The sequence below is a fragment of the Brachionichthys hirsutus genome, chromosome 21, assembly GCF_040956055.1.
Source record: "Brachionichthys hirsutus isolate HB-005 chromosome 21, CSIRO-AGI_Bhir_v1, whole genome shotgun sequence".
Classification (NCBI taxonomy): Eukaryota; Metazoa; Chordata; class Actinopteri; order Lophiiformes; family Brachionichthyidae; genus Brachionichthys; species Brachionichthys hirsutus.
The window spans coordinates 2,634,376-2,653,058 of NC_090917.1; the positions used below are offsets into that span (position 1 = coordinate 2,634,376).

Here is an 18,683-nt window from a genome sequence, read left to right on the forward strand (position 1 = left end):
GGAGACGGTGTGCATGTGACTGTGCGCTTGCAGTTAGCTGTTGATTCTGATACGGTATCTAAAGTCACTTTATGTAAAATATCATGTTAAAAACATATCAGAATATATTGATAATGCATGTGTTCAAAGAACTGGCGGCTTGTCCAGGGTGTGCCCCTGCCTCTCGCCCCGTGAGACTTCAGGGGACTGATGGGTAACGGGTAAAAGCGGTCAGGAAAATGAAACAATGAATGTGTTCAAAGAGGTAAAAAAGAGTCTCTGTCATGTCTCGCTTATTTGTATTTACAGTATTATATAAAAAAAAAGGGGGGGGGGGGGATGTAGAATCTTTTGGAAAATATTTGTTTTTATTTATTTTAATTGAGGAGTTTTAGACATTTTTAGATTGACTACGATCTCAACTGCATACAGGAGTGCTTTTGTCAGAATTCACAGAACAAAGAGAATAAAAATACATCATATTAACAGCATATAGTGATACATCATATTTGATAATACAAATTTATATCATACAATCATATACAACTAATTTACATAATAAATAGCTTTGAATTTGATCCTGTCTTCAAGGTTTGGGCTCTTGGCAGGTCCAACTTGTTCGTTCTGGGTGGTAAATAAAATCTCTCCTGAAAGAAAAACGCACTGAGATTAGTCCACATGATGTCAGCAGGTTTCTGGTCTTACTGTGAGGAGGTTATTTTACACGATTCTATTTGCTGTACTCACTCTCTCCGGCGTGATGCCCCGCTCTCACGGCACCGCAGCCCCTCATCGCACGGACAAATCTGATTTATACTGAACGCCAGGCCGCCGTCAGGAACGTAGCAGCTCTCGCCACGGATCAGGCGCCTCTTACACACCTGTTCGCCGTGGTGTCGGGCGCAGCACATGGATGCCCCGCAATCCCTGTCGAGTTTACATCTGGCACCTGGATGAAGGAAAGAACAAACAGCCATTCCAGGTTCAGTCAGGAAGAATTATTCTTTGCTTTTTTTTAATATATTTTGAAATGAATAGGGAAAGAAAGGAGAGGAAAAAGGACTTTAATCTGTTTGCTGTTGCATGCTTACCCTCTTGCCCGTTGGGAATGCTGCGGTGGCACTTCCCAAACATACAGTTGAGTCCGCGGACGCACTGGGCGTCCCTCCTGCAGTAGTGGCCTTCCCCTCTCAGAGGAACACAGAGGCCAAAGTGTCGGTCGCAGGAGAACCCTCGTCCACATGCTCTGTCCTGGTCACACACAGCCTGGGAAAATAGAGGGTACATTTAAAAAATGTTTTATCCCAAAAGCAAAGTCCGCTGTTTCTACAAATCCTGGACATGGAGATTAAATTAGACTAAAATAACAGATTAAAAGCACTTTTATAATGGAAAGACTCCACTGGCCTAAAGCTATTCTGCAGCTTTTCCCATGTTTTTGACACTGACGATTAAGTAAGTGAAGTTAATCCATGAGAGGACGGCACAGAATCCAGGGGTGTCTTACCGTGGCTGCTCTGGCTGCAGGGGGGCTTTCTCTCAGCGCTTTTGCCCCTTCTTTTGGAGGGTTGTGAGGCATGTTGAGCATCCAGGCCCAAATGTGAGCGTCGACCCAGGAGAAGCAAAGACAGAGGCAGAGCATCCACAGATTCCCCAACATTTCCACAGATTGCTGCAAGCAAATTAATAGAAAATAATAATAAAATAAATATATAAATTGCTGCGACAAAGAGAATATCTCTTATCTGTAGCTCCAAGCAAATAAGAATCCAAAACGTAAGAAGTCTGTTAAATGTAAAGATAACGAGAACTGCAGGGACCCATTTGGTGACAGTGGCTGCATCCTCTTTTATAGGTCGCTGTGGCTTGAACCCCCCCAACCACCACCACCACCCCCACCCCACCAGGCTATTTGTCCAAGCAGCAAGGTAGGAGGAGACAATCAGTTGTTAATGGATTAACAAAATTGCCCAGGTTACCCCCTGCAGCCCGAAAATAGTGGCAAAATGACCAGTCGTGGAGCGGGGGGGGGGGGGGGGGGGTTGGAGGGGTTGCAGCTGAGAATCGCCTCCTCTGTGTGGTTATCTCTCCCAGACAAAAACAAATGAGGAGGACAAAGGGAGACAAATGCATGACATGTTTCACTACTCACTGACTGACAGGCAAAGGTTCTGCAGTTGGCCCCTACCCTATGCCACTTTGGACCCCACGCTGAGAGCAATTTGCAGAAGCGCCCCTGCAGACGACCCCCTGATCTCATTAAATGTGATTACCATCAGCCATTAGTTCTTGGGGGAAGAAGAGGGGGGGGAGTTGCTCAAGGGAAGGGAAAAAAAACAAACCCAAACATTTTTCAACTCGTCTTCATCAAAATGGGAATTGCATTATACTAATATACACGCGTCTACAGTGTATATTACGACTTACGACCTACGTGGCTTACGATAGTTCAACCGTACTACGGCACTGGTTTGTCTGTTTACGAGGCGTTTCTACGACACAACCAATCCCTCGGAACCAGTCGTGGTTGAAAGTTGGCGACTTCCTGCATTTAGAAATATCTGATTCTGGTTTTGATTTGAAGAGACCGTTTACACCAGCTCGTGTCTTAAAGTCCCTTTGCAAAATCTTATGTTGTGATTTATTGTATTTAATTGAATGTAGGCGGCACGGTGGCGTAGTGGTTAGCGCTGTTGCCTCACAGCAAGAAGGTACCGGGTGTGAATCCTATATCTGTGCTGAGTGTGTATGTTCTCCCCGGGTCCGTGTGGGTTTCCTCCCACCTTCAAAAGGATGGATGGATGGATGGATGTATTGCTGAGTCATCCTTTTCCACATCGCGTACACTTTGGCATATCTGACTGATTTCAGTCGTAATAACTTCTGCTTGGACCTGTGCTGGATATAGCTTTACCCGACATAAGCATCCATTGCTTTGTTAGCATTTTCTCTCGGACTCAGATTGACTGGATAACCATCAGTAATTTGCATAGTCCTGGCAGCAGACAGATCGGTCGCGTAGATACGGCAGCTCCGGGTTAGCCGAGAGCTTATCAACGCTGGCTAACACATACTAATGGCGTAATTGACGGTCAATTAGCAGACACAATAGCAGCCACTGCCATTAGTTAGCGATATGTAAATAGGTATTGTGTTGTGGTTATGCAACGACGAGCACTTACGAATTGTGCATTTAAGGGTTGCGTTACTAGAAGACTGGGAGAATATTGTGATGTAAAAGTGATGAAAGTGCATGAATGTTCAGTTTATATGTCTTCCCACAAGAATACATCATGACTTAAACATTATAACACACACACTGCAACTCCCACTCAAAGTTTAAGCCGCTCCCCCAAGCACATACTCTCGTCCTACATTCGTTCTAACTGAGGGATAACCCCCCCCCCCCCCCCCTCTCTCTCGTTATTTACCCAAAGCTAACAGCAGATAACTGTCTCCAAACACTCCTTAACACGCTCCCCCACTGTTGACTCCGCTAATGACGCTCGTAATGAATGTGCTCACTGCCCCAATCAACGTTGCCATAAGTCATGCAATTAAGGACTAACAAAAACAATGGGCTGGGTGATTTTCGCCCATTGTAATGGACCTTGACCCCCACAGGGATCTCTGAATGGTGGAGCGCAGAGGAATCTGCTTTACCACCACACACACACACACACACATGAGGTGGAGAAATGGAGTATTCTGGGAAGTGGTGAGGGAAAAAAAGAGTTAAATGTTGTTTCTTTAGGATTTAAAATCTAGTTTTGGTATTATTCTGCTAAATGAAAGTTTGTTTTTCCCAGATTGAGATAGTCAACTTCAAGAATGGATATACATTATTTAGCAATGGAAGCAATCTTTTGACACTCTGACAATGTCTGGTTGTCCTAAACGTACTAATTAATTCATAGACTGAATACATTTGGCCTGTCTTTAATTTATGGGGGAGGGGCTGTGTATTTTGGGTGAGTAAAGAACTCGTTATTTCACCTCCTGTCCAAGACAGTTCTGTTTTCCAGTTCCTCAATTCACCGAAACGACAGTCCTATCATTCTATTCCTTCCTCCTTTATCCATTACTCACCTATTAAGAGATTATATACTGATCAATGTTGCACAAAATCACCGTCATCATCATCATCATCATCATGTGAATCAATCAGATGACAGACTCTGTGTGGAGGGCGATTCTGACCTTACTGATATTTGTAATATTTTGTCAGAAAGTTTTGGTTTTTTTAAACGGCTTTGTTCCCAGCAATGAAATCACTTAGTTTGTGTGTCACAACATCAGAAAAGAAACATCTACGTGTATGAGGAACCAAAAAGCTGTTCTGCGGAACCTTCTGGATCACACTCAGACAGTTTTGCATAGTATGCAACTTAGTACGTTCCTTTTTAAAGCTGGCGTGAATCTCGTGATTAAAACCATGGAAGCAGAAACTTGCAAATGTTTGCAGATAATGCTGGTTGCGTCTTCCATGTTTCCTTTTTGCAAATAAATTCCAGTAAGACCACAAAAAACTGTGTGCGGAGTCATCCAAAAAGACCACACACACACACACACATGAGTGAGAAAGAAATGCATCCATGTTTGTGTTTTTAAGGCCTGCAGTGAGAACGCATCTACTAAACAACACTCTAATGAGGGTCTAATCGGCTCTAACAAATGCGTTGGCTGCATTTTTCCTGTCGACACAGAATCAGAAAAACGTGTTCTGAGAAAACCTGAATTCAATTTTTGAGAAGGGAGGGAAAACAAACTTGAGAATCGGTCCAAGTAATATTTCTTCAAACAGACCACAAGGGATTTTTCTTTTCTAACGGCAACCATTTAAAAACATCACATTTGTTTTGGTTCAATGTACCACATGAGGGAGACGTGGTGGGGAGACATGTCCCTCCCAGCTCCAACACCCACCACCCCTTTTACAATTTTTTTTGAATGTGATGGGAAAGAAATGCAAAAAAAATACATAAATATTTCTTCTTTGAGGAAGTCCAACAAAACTTCTGACCTCTGTTCGGAAAGAAAAGACAAAGAGAGAGAAAGAAAAAGAGACAGAGGAGGGAGTGAGGCGGTATTTCAAAGAACAGAATCAGATTTGGATTAAAGCAAAAATATAAAAGATAACTCCTCTCTCTGCAACACAGGAGCGCCCTGACTCTTTTTCCTGCCGTGTGGGAGAGCAGAGGCGTCACGGCAGGGGGGTGCGGAGGAGCCCCGGTCATCTGCAGAAGTGAGAGGGGAAACGGGGAGGAAAAAGAAGACGAGAGGAGCGCTGAGGAGTTGGGGAAGGAGGGAGCAGAGTCGGACGGACATGGGTCTTTGTGCTGTTCTCCTCATCTGTCTCTCCCAGGCTGAGCTGCTCAGAGTCTGGGCTGAAGTTCATGAAGGTACGTCTCCGTTCTTCAAGCATGCACGCAGGTATTCATGAAACGCTGCAGAATTAGTTATTTGTCTCAGAAAAATCAGAATTCGGGTTGCAGGAGATATTATCTGACCTAGATTTGCCTCCAGTTGGGGCAAGAGGAATTCTGTTCTGGGGTGAATTCTGGGGACGAATTTGAAATGAATCCACACGAAAAGGATTTCCTACTCAAAGCATTTTGTATAAAAACCCCCCAAATGTTCAGTTGCCTGGTGAATAGAAGGATGTGGTTTTAAATCCTGCATTTTAACTTGTGCATGTTTGAGGTTAACCAGTGACTTCAATAACAAGAGGTGCGTTAGCAGCAAGGGACAAAAAAAATCATCTCAAACTGGATCTATACTTAATTCTATAATCTCCTGTCCATGCATGCTGCATCCTCCCCCTGCCTTCCCACGTGCATACGCTTCTGCATGTGTGCAAATGTATGTATTTTTGTTCTCCTTGGAGAAAAAGTATTTTTAGACCCTGTTCTTCCTCTGCCACTCCTCCTCTGACAATCAGCGGCGCTCCAGTTTCTCTGGCCTCTCCTCCTGTGGTCCCAATTCTTCTGATCGCGGGGGGGGGGGGGCAGGAGCTGCAGAGGACACTCTGCGAGACGGATCCCCACTAGCATGAGACAATCTGAAGAAAAAAAAACTGTCCGAGCTCATGTTCACCACTAAAATATGTTTTTGATCAAGCTGTCCGAGTTGAGTGTCTGACCCCCGTGCAGAGGAGTTTATTATGCAGACAGTTTTGCGACAGGAAGTGGAACTGTTCTTGGACAAATTGATAAAGTGATGCCTGCAGACTTTTGCCACTTCTTAAGTTAATTCCCCAGCAGATACAAAAAAGAAAAGAAATACGTGAAGTTCATCAGAGCCGCTAACTGTGGAAATTTGCTGTGGTGATGCTAATATTAGCAAGAACCTCAGCATCATGGCTGGTGTTGTTGCTTCACCTTGTGAGTGCGTGTGTGGGTGCACATCTGCTGGAACAGAAACCACCGTAGAAGTGGTTCTGAGCACTTTTCTAGATGTGTCTTCTGTTGGTGGATGGATTTTGTCAACAAGCGTAGCAGGAGAATCGAGTATGATGCGATTATAACACTTTACAGGTGTGCAACAGAACCTGGCAGGCTGGACGAATCAATACTCAAATTAGGCCGCTGTAAAATAATATATTATGACAAATGAAAATACTGCACGTGCAGCCACATTAGAAATACATTCCTAGGAGACACGCAAAAAAAGAAGAAGTTGTCGACAGCAAACAAACATTAAATGTTTCCTTTTCCCTTTTTATTTTTTTGAATTTTATCAGTCCGGCTTCCAAAAGCTGTGATTGTGTGTTATGGTTACTGATCCTGACTATAAGGTGCAGCATGCATCCATCCCACACCACAAGCTCCAGGCTGCTGTTAACAGATTGCCCCCCCCACCCCCCCCTCCCTTCAAATCCAACCACAATAAAAGCATCGTGCCAAACTGCACTGACGAACGCCGGCATTCACAGTCGTCATGATTCCTGTTCAAACGCTGATTCTTTTGCCATAAAACTGCAGGTGTTTAGCTAACCCCCCCCCCCCCCTTGTCCTGACAGCAACACTCATCCCCGACAGCACAGAAACCTGAGGCTAATCGGGTCAAGGTTTTGCAGTGCACGTAATTCTCCCTTCCTTCATGCCGTCAATGGATCCTGGATTGTATTTGAACTTTGCGTTGTTCATTCACTCAGATTATATTCAGGGAAGATTTATTCTCCAACTCTGGACGCCCCCCCCCAGATGAACATGCTGAAAGACCATTGAGTCTTCGTCTCAGCCGGGGGGGGAATGTGGTTCGGTCTAGCGTGAGTTCCGTCTCTGTCTGGCCTTCTCAAACCTCATTGAAATGGCAAACATGTGGCTCATAATATTTCTTACATGCCTGTGATCACGCGACATGTGGGATGAATGAACAAAACACTGTGTCCTACTTTGATGCGACCCCCCCCCCCCCCTCCCTGCCCCCGACACCCACCGGAGATGACTGCTGCATTGCAGGCATGTCTGAAGAGACAGATAGAGTGGACACGACTGCCGTTCAGGTGTTATCACCCCAAAACAGCTCTTTTATATTTGTTAATCATGCAACATGTGCCTGCAGGAGGCAATAGCCCTGCTACTGCATGATATACTGGATTAAACAGCAGGAAATCTGACATGGTGCATGTGCATGTGATGTTTTTTCAGCTCTGGTTTGCACATTCTAGTGCTGCCTCTCTTCTTTCCCTTCTCTATTTTACTTACCAAATACAGTATCCCTTTTGTTCTTGTTTTGCAAGCATAAGAATTAGCATTTAATTCAGTCCTTCGAGGATTCCAATTACTTCTAACTTTCAGTGAAGTTCAAACAACATTTTGATCCTAGTATTGAAATCTTGCAGCATGAATTGTACATTTCGTATCAAACTTTAAAAAAAACAAAAGATTATTTGGGACTTAATGTCCAAAAGAAGAAGAAGCCTTCCATCAGTCGAATTTCCTGATTGACCAGTGAGTTCTGCAAAATTTTGAAAATCCACTGATCAAAAAAATTGCACAGAAAAGTGAGTCGTGGATCGGTTTAGCCTCCAAAAAGGAAATAAATCAATTCCTCAAGATGTAAACATTCATCCGTGATCCATTCGGGAAATGACTCACACAAATGTAGGCCGTCAGCATCGTGCATGTATTGTGTGAGAATACAGGAATGTTTGGCCAATGAAAAAAAAGGTGTGTGTATGTGCGTGCGTGCGTGTGTGTGTGTGTGATCCGAATCACACTACTAAATAATAGCAGATGCGAGCACAGCGCTCAACAGCAGAACTTTCATTTGAGCACATCATTTTACAAAATCATTTAAGAGCTCTTTCACACATTCTGAAAATGAAGGTAGAATTGAATAATTATATTTGTCCTTTTTAGGTTTGTTAACAGAGAATTTGTTGCTTTATTTCTAAATTCTATTTATATTTCTAAAGAGACTGAAGGCCAGTAGGATGCCTGTACATACCCGACCTCTGTTGACCTTGGTGCACATTGTCCGTCTTGTTCTAATCTAGGTGCACTGAGAGGTACTCCCCTGCAGACAGATGCGGATCCTTCCGGGTTTCATAGGACCAGGAGGGACCAGCAGACTCCACACAAACGCAGGGAAGCCCGCAACACACAGGCCGAAGGAGGGCGAGGAGGCCTTGATATCAATCCACTGTCTGACAACACGACCCAGATAGTGGTGAGAAGTTATTCAGTCTCTCGTCTTTCTTTGCTTTTCTTGCTTTCCAATATGTTTTCGCATACACATAAACTCCGACTCACTTTTCACGGTTGGTGTGTAAAGATACCAAGAACAATTTAGAACCTTTTGATGGTGATCCAGATCATCCGTGTGGACGGTGCGGTTCCGAGGGGGAACGAGCTGCTTGGCTCTCTGAGCGCTTGTCAAGTTTTTCCACTTTTATTCCTCAGAATCATCTTCCGTCCTTCCCCGACTGCACATTTGCAATTCCTGTTTACAAAGGACACCACAGTTTAGTAAATGTAGTAGACCACCGCAACTCCATGGGGATGAAAACACCCTGAACACAAAATGTTCGCCAGCACAGACGACGTGGGATCCGAATTTCAAAGACGCTTTTTCTTCCATTCTTACGGGAGCCTTCTCAATGAATCGGTTCTGGAAAAGTATGACTGTTTCCTTCTCCTGACTAAGAATTCCCACATCCGCCTCAAGATAACACCAGCTGGTGTCGGGGCAGCGGAGATGGGAGAACATAAATGGGTCGCCTGCTGTATATGGAGCATTCAGAGAGGCAGTGAGGGTGCTGCTTTTAACTGCTCTACTTTCTGAGCCCACGCGAAACCCCGGGAACCATTGCTCTCTGTCACCTTGAACCGTGGCAGACACGGTGGAGAAACCGCAAAGAAACAGGCAGCGGAAGTGTAGACTGATTTACAGTTTCATGTTTGACACTTTTTAGGAACCTTTTCTTATCCTAAAACTCCTCAGAAGAATTATCTTCATCACGTCTGTCCTAAATGGTGTCGACAGTATCTGTTTTTGCAGAAATGATGCCAACATCATCAATAATTTCATGACAACTGTCCTCCTTTTTCTCAGAACTCCCAGAAGTACTACAGATGGCAGAGTTTCGGTCCAACGGACAGACGGACTGAAGACCTGTGGGTGGATCTGAACGCCCTGCACAGGAGCCAAGTCCAGACCCACGGCATTCTGTCCAATGCCCACAGACAGGCAGCGGTGTGGCACACACACACACACACACACACACATCCCATTTAACGCCCGGTCATGCCTGATATGTTGTTCTTTCTCCACAGAGGGTAGCCCTTTCGTTTGATTTCCCGTTTTATGGACACTACCTGAGACAAATTATCATAGCGACTGGTGGTGAGTTTCAATCATTCGTTCTCACAGCAGCACTCGTTGACTTTACTCCTCCAATCAGGAGGCTGCGCACTCAAGGAGAACTTTTATCCTTCCCTCGGGAACTATTCAAGCGCATCGGGCTCTAATAAATCCGGTCGCCAGTGAATGCCTTCGGTTTCTTTCAGGCTGTCGTCTTTGACATTTGCAGTTTCTGCTCCCCCCCCGCTCCAGGGTTCATTTTCATGGGGGAGCTCACTCATCGCATGCTGACTGCCACGCAGTACATTGCTCCCCTCATGGCGAACTTTGACCCCAGTTTCTCCAGAAACTCAACAATTCGTTACTCGGACAACGGTGAGTGGGAGCTCCGCAGTCGAGCCGGTGCTGCGCGGTGCCTGGTTTCCTGCCATCATGGCCCCGTCTGCTCCACTCAGGTAAACTGTTTGTGGCGGAGTGGGACAGGGTTAGGCTAAAGGACCGAGAGGCCGAGGGACCGTTCACTTTCCAGGCAATCCTTCACAGAAATGGAACCATTATTTTCAACTACAGAGAGGTCTGTTTGGATTTTGACTCAGTTTTCATTCGTGCCACCTTACGAACGTGTTCTTCTTTTATTTGGCAGAGGAAAGATTCCTCCTTGACACGAACACCTTTTTCCCTCTTCAGGTTCCCGTACCAGTGGCGAGTATTAATTCCACCGAGCATCCGGTTAAAGTGGGACTGTCTGATGCTTTCGTGGCATACCTCCTCGCCTCACAGTCCTCAGGTTAGTTTTAGAATATTTTTTTTATGTTCTTTTTAACACGACTGACTCCAAACTTTAAGTACAAGTATGGCTTCCAGAAGGAAAAAATAGGTTTTGTTCCTCTATATTCTGCTTCTGCTGCCATTTCTCTTGTTGCTATTCACCCCAAAGGGCATAGAAAAGCGAATCTCGCTAACGTATTGAGCTCCTGTAATTTGTCTTGAAGATGTGAAGCACCATACGATCTATGAGTACCATCGCGTCGAGATCGACATCACCAAGCTTGTTAATGGCTCGGCCATTGAGATCACGCCACTGCCCAGTAAGTCTCCTGCCAAAGTGAGCTTTATGCGACAGACGCCCATCACTCAAAACTTCAGAACGCATGTATGTGTATCCGACCCCCCCCCCCCCCCAGCTTGCCTTCAGCACACATCCTGTGACTCCTGCCTCACGTCCAACTTGACAACCGATTGCGGCTGGTGCAACACACTCCAACGGTAGGGTGACATTCAGGAAGAGTTATCTCGTGAAAAAGCCACGAAAAGTCTCCTCATCTTTGCCCTGAGTTTCAGATGCTCTGACGGTATCGACCGACACAGACAAGAGTGGCTGGAGTATAACTGCTCCGAGGAGGTGAGGGTGCAATTCTCCGTTTTATACGACATGTATAGAAGCCGCTGTGCCATTCTTCTTTGGGTCATTCCTGTGCGCCTTCACTCAGGCTAAAGGCAAATGTGAGGACTACAACGCCGCACTACCTGAGGGGTCGACGATATCTTTTAACAACTCTTCCCCGAGTCCATCGGCTTCATCGGCAGTATCCATGGAGCAGCCTGTCACTAGAGGTGCAAATTCTAAAGTCCAAATATGACTTTTGGTCTTTACATTTATTCATTCTTCCCTTCCTTTCAGATTTACAGACGGGCCCTCCAAACACTAAGATAACAGAGAATACAGCCATCATCGCGGGGGTAGTGGCCGCGTTAGTCCTGCTTGTGGCCCTGACTTTACTTGCTGTCTACTACATCAACACTCGCCCAACAGTGGCCCCACCGTTTTACCTCATGCAGGTGAGAAAGCAAAGTCACACATTCTGCAGAATAAACATCATAATAGGCAGACGTCCCGTTATTCTGCTGCTTGGGCCTTAAGCGAAACCCGTCTGGTTGTTCCTAGCGACGAACCAACAACTACTGGCCGTCAACAAAGTTCCGCAACCAGGACTGCCATTCAAGTTACGCTGAAGTGGAGCTTGGGGGTCATGAAAAGGAAGGTTTCGTTGAAGCTGAGCAGTGCTGTTGAAAATCCTGGGCATCGGGGACTCTGAAGAAGAAAGGGCACCACCTTAAGGACAACACGGGTATTACAAGAGAAAAGATTCACAGCTGGAGGCTGAACAGTTCTTACTGTCAAGGCTTTTGTCAGCTGTCTGTGTCATTTGCTCTTTTCATGTGTGGGACATACGACGTAAAAAGCTTCTCAACGCACAGGGATGTCAGGAGATTAATTACGCTGCAAATATAAGCCCCAACTAAACCGAGTGTTTTTGTTTTCTCCAAGTTTATAAAATTATTTTTGTTTCCTGAAACTTTCTTGTGACCAATGATTAGTTTATCATGTGGAATTTGTTGCAACAGATATTTAGCTATATATATATATATATATATATATATATATATATATATATATATATAACTAATAGTTATGACAATGAATTTTTTTGGAGAAGAGTTTGGATGAGATCAAGACGCAAGACTTTTCTTAGGATGTTTCCGCTGGAGTGTTTCCTAATAAAAGCTGGTGGCTGGTGTTGATATTAATCTCATGCATGGTGAAAATGTGAAAATAAATGTAACGCACCAGGTTTGACTGCATGAAACCTGTCAGGTGAGTACCATCAGGTAAACTTAGTTTATGCCGACGCTGACATTTTATGACAATAATTCAGTGAACGGGCTCTAAATGCAGCCATTGCTAAAAAAAGAAAAATTGTACTTTTGACATGTAAGGGTTGATGGCCGACTAATCAAAACTCAGCATAACTCTGCCACGTGGTGGAGCAATATGACCCCGATCAGTCAACAAATCCCATATTGAATATATATTATATTATAAGAAAGTGATCACAAATCATTCGCTACATTTATCTATGTGCTGCAAAATAACTCTTACATTTATGTGATAAGCAGTCAGTTATTATCCCCCTAGTTTAGAGAGTAAATAATTTTGTTTTGTTATCTTTCGTTGTCTTTTAATTTTGCCTTATCAGCCTTGCTTGAAGTTCTGTCAATAAAGAATCCAATTATTTATTAATTAATAACAAAAATTAAATCATGCGATTTATTTTTGGACAGTTATTTTTGGTAGATTTATTGACAAGTATTTTAATTGATTATTTATAAAACATAATGCTATAAGTCTATAAGTACAGACGCTAGTTGCAGAATTAGAACATCTCAAACCGTTCTGAGGAACGGTGTGGAATCAATAATATTGTTTTCAATCATGGAAATAGGATAATCATAGCTGCATTTATACATAAGCGGTGTAGGAGGAAGAAAATAAAAAAGGAGGGGGCACCCGGATTTGAACCGGGGACCTCTTGATCTGCAGTCAAATGCTCTACCACTGAGCTATACCCCCGCCTGCCGTTGAAGGTGTAACATTCATATGTATAGTGTTGAGTTTCAGAGTTGTTTTTTTGTTTTGCACCGGTCCACGATGTTTCTCATTTAATAACTTACAGTCTCAACTGTAGCGCATCGTTTATCGATCACAGCGATACAAGTTGACTAATGGTGTAATAACTAAACATGCCCGGAGGAGGGCGCTAAACTTCCGGCCACTCACTGACGACTCTCGGGTGTCTTTAAATGTTTCAACGTAATTTTTCAGGTTTCTTGAGACGGATACTGTGCTATACAATATTACAGATAGAAAAAGCTATGCTAAAACAATATCATTACATCACGGAATCTTTTTTGAGCTGCTATTAGTAATTAGTGTGAGGTAATTTCTCCTTTTATGGTTAATACCAATTCTGTTGCATTCTATGCTGCATTAAGGTACCTCAAAAACACACGTCATTCCATGAAATGTGGAAAATGCATCGCACTGGTAAATGATGTTCAAATTTTACATATAGTATCTTGTGCTGCGAAGCAAGTTGTGAAAAACGGAACACTTTTGTCTGGTAAATTCATGCACGCACACTAGGATTTAAAATTCCTGCATCCGATTCCCTGAAGGCACCACGAAGGATTCTAGCTCCTCCTGCCTGTAATAAAGCCTGTAATCGAGGAGGATGCCGGTTCGACTCCCAGTGGCACAGCGCAGCCCGTCTGAGCACCGAACACTTTCTGCTGGATCAGTGCGGTTGTTTTCAGGCGTGAGGAATCACTCATCATGAATCCGCCCTGTGGAAGATGCAATAAACCAGTTTACCCCACAGAAAAAATAAACTGCCTCGATAAGGTAGGGTCGAACCTCATTTACTAACTAAAATGTTCAAATATTTCTGTTTGAGTTTAACATAGTTTTACAAGCCGCTGAAAAACTTTCAGGCTCCTGTTTTGTTGTTGTTGTTTTTTTCTCAGCCTGATTGATTTGCACACTTGAAATTTCGAATTGATTTTCATTGCTGAAATGCTAAATGCTCTTTAAAAAGTTTAAAGATTATTGCGTTTGGGTTGTTTTATCTATTTGTTTTTTAATCATCAGACTTGACGATATTTAACAAAAACAGGTTGATCTTCTTTTTTTGTTAGTTGTTAGGTCAAAGCATAATCTATGAGGTTAAATTACACACGTGTGCACGAATAAAACACCCTACGCACACACATGCAAAAAATAGAAATATGTTACACGCTCAAAGAGTGTAAAGAACCATGAAGACAATATCTCTTTTTTAAAATAAAATCCCAATTCTTCTCATTTTGAACTTTATGAATTAAGACATGTCTTTCAATTGATTCCACATGTTTCATGACATCCAAATAAAAAAATATATAATCCAAGTATAAACATCTGGTTAATTTAGGAGTAATTGTAGTGTTGGTTGCAATTTGTCGAGTATGTTTTTATGTTTTTATGATTTAGTTTTTATGATTTCTTCTTTTCTCTAGTATTGGCACAAAGGTTGTTTTAGCTGTGAAGTATGCAAGATGGCGCTGAGCATGCAGACCTACAAAGGCTTTGAGAAGAAACCTTACTGCACAATGTGAGTGATGAGACCACAAAACAAATGAAAATATAATCATATATACCGTACTTATTTACTCTTGAAAAATGCTCAACAAAATGTGGAAAATCGGCTATATTTAATTGCCGACATTTTCCAATATTCAAAATTACTATATACAGTTTCTCTAGAGTTTGTTTTTCAGTCAGCAGAAATGTCTAGTATTCTGTGAAACATCAAAAGCATTTTTGTGAAAGAAAGTTGAGTTGTGGTAGCATCATTTATTTTTCATCTCTTTTCTTTTAGGCATTACCCCAAAAGCTCCTTCACCATAGTGACCGACACCCCTGAGAATCTCCGTCTCAAGCAACAAACCATGCTCAATAGCCAGGTAAGATGGTAACAAACCCGCTCAGCTCGGTCTTTACTAACGCTCCCATTCCTTCACCTGAATCAAATAATCCCCTTCACCATAAACTAATCTGAGAGATTAATGATGATAATGACTCAAACTGAATCTGAGCATCTTGAAGCGTAAAAGTTCCCCCCAACGATCAATAACTGGACATGATTTAATGAATATCTCCTCTTCTGGCTTTCTCATGAAGCACCAACTCAGATCGGCCTCACTGACTGAAAGTTTCTGGTCTTAATCTCTAAACTAATCTGATCTGACTATTCAAGGCAGCAGTTTAATCTGATCGAAGGGATGAATCCTCAAAGCGGCACAAAGTCAACGACATTCCTTTTTGAATTTGACTTTTGCCTCCAGGATCGTCTTGTCACTAAACATTTGGAGACAGAAAAGCTTATAATGTGTCTTTTAAATAAATAATCCCATGGCACCTTTTTTTTTCTTTAAAAAGTCTTTAAAGGTGAACAGCACTGTGGCTGCAGACAGGGAGCCTCCTGATTGGCCGCTGCTACATGCAGACCAAGGGTCATGTGACTGATAGCCAGACTAGCAGCGTTGCTAGCGTGTTTACTGCTGTCTGACCGAGCTTCTTGGTGTTCCTTCTCTTATTGCTGTGGGTCTCTGTTACCTGAGAGATAATTATATAATGCAGGATTAGAATTTAAATTAACCAAATGTCCCAAAATGTGGTTCGGAAAGAATCTGCATGCTGAATTAAGGATTGGGGATAATCTTAACTTTTATTATCAACTCTTTAAGAAAACAAGAGGAAAACTGTGTGACTTCTTCTACTGTCTTGTGTACTTTTACTAGTCTATGATAGTGAAAAAAAAGACTCTAAAATCATCGTTGTTTTTGTGCTCTGTCATTTTTAGAACACAATTAAATTTCACCAAAAGTTCTTCCCTTCTCTGTCTTTTTTGGCTTTTTCCAACCAACCCGGGTCATTTTTATAACCATAAAAGTCTCGGCAGCCACGCTCTCTTCCTGAGTCTACATACTCCTCATAGCAAGATCATGACTCACTTTTGCGTTAGCGTGTGTGTGAGTGTGTGTGTGTGTGTGTGTGTGTGTATGTGCATGCAACATGCAGACATCTCAGAGTTACTTCCCGATAAACATTTTTATTGTGTTTTTCCCGGGTCTAAACCTGCAAAGAAAATTGAATGTGTGTGTTTTGCAGGAAAGTGTGTGTGTGTGTGTGTGTGTGTGTGTGTGCGGCTTCACAAAATCTAATCTCATCTGATTGTTGACATTTTGAGAAATACAGCCGCTCTGTGGTGCTGAGAGGTCGACCGCCGGAGTCTTTCTAATTCCTGGTTTTCGTCAACGTGACTGGTTTGTAAATTCGCAGGCGCTCTATAAGGAGGAGTTTGAGAAGAACAAGGGCAAAGGTTTCAGCGTGGTGGTCGACACTCCGGAGATGCAGAGACTGAAGAAGACGCAAGCTCAGATCAGTGACGTAAGTCTCCTCAGACGGTCCCTTCAGGCTGAGGACTTGGCGTCCCGATCGTTTCCAGAAGGCTGATTAAAACCGACATTTTTGACTTGTGACTGTCACAAAAGCTTTTATTTTATTGGGCACCTTGATCACGTCTCAGAACTTTTATCACCTCACAAAACCTCGGTGCTTTTCGGGCAACCCTTTGGAGAGCATCTTGCGGTGGAAGATGTCAGAGTGCAACCCTGCAGAGACCCGACGGAACATTTCAGACATTTCTCCTCCTCGGCCGAGGAGCAGCTGCCCTACATGGTCAAAGCCTCTCAGCTGTGGACGCAAAGTCAAACACACACACACACGCACACACACACTAACTTTCCTTTTTTTCCCCTCTCATGAGAGCAGCAGTCGTATTGAGGAATGATGGGATAAGCCCCCCCCCCGCCCAGCTTTCTTTTTCTTTCCTTTATCTCTCACTTTTTGGTCTTTTTGAAGTCTCTCAAACTCCACATGTCTTTTTCCCATCGTATCTTCTCTTCCTGTTCACTCCTCTTTTGGCCCGTTCAGAACACAGTTGGCTGCTCCCTCTGCCACCCCCCCGCCCCGCAGTCGGCATCCGAGTGTCATCCTCTCTGTCTCTGGAAAGCGTTTAAGAATCATTTACTCTTGCACAGTTATAATTATGTATGTCAAGTTTCTTTTAGGAGCAAACACGACTTTTTAGAGCAGAAAAGTAAACGAATTACAAATATGGGCAACATTTATCTTCAAAACTCCATATTTTAATTCCTATTGCTCAAGAAACATGGAAATAAATGCTCCTTTTTTAGTGGATTCGATTTGTTTTCTGTGAAGCGTTGCATTTGGTCGTCCTGTAACAGCAAATGCACCCCCCATCATCTCTCAGCACATCCTAAAATGGTGAACGGCTTCTCAGAGAACGTGATTAATGAGCGTGCGTCGCCGCCTTCGTCTGTGCAGGTCAAGTACCACGAAGAGTTCGAGAGGAGCCGCATACGGAGCGACGCGCCTCCTCCGGAGAATAGACAAGGTGACGGAGCGCATCCTCGAACCTCTGGAGATGTTCTCCTGGAAATGATCGTGTTTTATGCATTCCTGTTGTTTCTGTTTGTTTTGTATCTGCAGAAGAAGTCCAACCTTTCAAACCGGGGCAAGTGCATCCTTCTGCTGTAGCACCACCTGGTGGAGGGGTAAGGTTTGGCTTTTAGACCTCCGTTATGATGAAACGGGGAGAAGGGATCAATACGTAGTAACTTCCTGCCATTGGAACAGAGACCTAATCCAAGAAAATTGATCTTCTAATTAATCTTAGCTTTTAATTTTAGTTCATCCAGCGGTATTCCTCTTTAAGAATACCCAAAGACTGTGATGCAATGCATCGCTGAGAGTTGTGTGAATGTACTTGTGTGTTCACACTCAGCAGAAAAGTTACCAGGCCATGTACAGCTACACGGCGGCGGAAGCAGATGAAGTTTCTCTCCAGGAAGGCGACCTCCTCCTAGACGTGGAGCAGATAGATGAAGGGTGGATGTTCGGATGCAACAAGCGCACCGGACAGAGGGGTTTGCTGCCCGCAAACTACGTCCGACCTGTGTAGAACCAAGAGTAACCGTCCCACGGCCACGAGGTCATCCACCTCATACAGATCGGCGGGGGGAAAGAAAGTTCTGTTCCTTAATAAGTCTCCAGAACTGTGATTATATATCAGTAAAGTTTGTAATTTGTTGACGATCGATTAAATTTCACTTTAGGAAAGCCTAAAGATTCTCAAATCGGAAGTGGAATATTGTGCGGAACAGATGCAGATAATAAGAGAATAATATTAAATCAGATTACAGTTTATTTCAGTAGTTCAAATGTACGTGTATATCTCATGTAAGATGAATCTTTTCAGGTCCATATTCTTCATCCTTGACAGAAACAGATGACACTTGTTTGTTACTGACAAAGAAAATACATTTCATAGAAGCTAATTTGATTAAAATATGAAATATTTACTCTGAGTATTTTTTTCCCCCAATGACTACGATCATAATTGTGCTGAATCTGAGACTTAATTCCCAGATTG

General features: G+C 43.2%; 3 protein-coding genes and 1 non-coding gene across 5 annotated transcripts; 2 read left to right on the plus strand and 2 right to left on the minus strand.

Annotated features, from left to right (window-relative positions):
• Positions 1-722: 722 nt before the first annotated feature.
• LOC137909794 (dickkopf-related protein 3-like) lies at positions 723-1,639 on the minus strand. Its single transcript, XM_068754213.1, has 3 exons — positions 1,487-1,639; positions 1,071-1,245; positions 723-928 (listed from the first exon to the last, which is right to left on the minus strand). Exons 1-3 carry the CDS (start codon positions 1,637-1,639, stop codon positions 723-725), a joined length of 534 nt encoding a protein of 177 aa, XP_068610314.1.
• A 3,666-nt stretch (positions 1,640-5,305) lies between these two features.
• Positions 5,306-12,155, plus strand: LOC137910165 (plexin domain-containing protein 1-like). The gene is made up of 13 exons (XM_068754596.1): positions 5,306-5,381; positions 8,483-8,655; positions 9,541-9,681; positions 9,762-9,831; positions 10,042-10,164; positions 10,245-10,363; positions 10,477-10,576; positions 10,782-10,877; positions 10,974-11,055; positions 11,131-11,191; positions 11,280-11,403; positions 11,471-11,628; positions 11,735-12,155. Exons 1-13 carry the CDS (start codon positions 5,306-5,308, stop codon positions 11,858-11,860), a joined length of 1,449 nt encoding a protein of 482 aa, XP_068610697.1. The 3' UTR covers positions 11,861-12,155.
• A 974-nt stretch (positions 12,156-13,129) lies between these two features.
• trnac-gca (transfer RNA cysteine (anticodon GCA)) lies at positions 13,130-13,201 on the minus strand. Its single transcript has one exon. It is a non-coding gene; the product is annotated as a tRNA-Cys (tRNA).
• Positions 13,202-13,925: 724 nt separating this feature from the next.
• Positions 13,926-18,651, plus strand: LOC137910029 (LIM and SH3 domain protein 1-like). 2 transcript variants are annotated; one of them, XM_068754454.1, is made up of 7 exons: positions 13,926-14,032; positions 14,683-14,777; positions 15,045-15,129; positions 16,508-16,615; positions 17,576-17,645; positions 17,741-17,805; positions 18,036-18,651. In XM_068754454.1, exons 1-7 carry the CDS (start codon positions 13,964-13,966, stop codon positions 18,210-18,212), a joined length of 669 nt encoding a protein of 222 aa, XP_068610555.1. In that variant the 5' UTR covers positions 13,926-13,963; the 3' UTR covers positions 18,213-18,651. The 2 variants fall into 2 exon arrangements, with proteins under 2 accessions (XP_068610555.1, XP_068610556.1); XM_068754455.1 differs by having other exon boundaries at positions 18,039-18,651.
• The last annotated feature ends 32 nt before the right edge of the window (positions 18,652-18,683 follow it).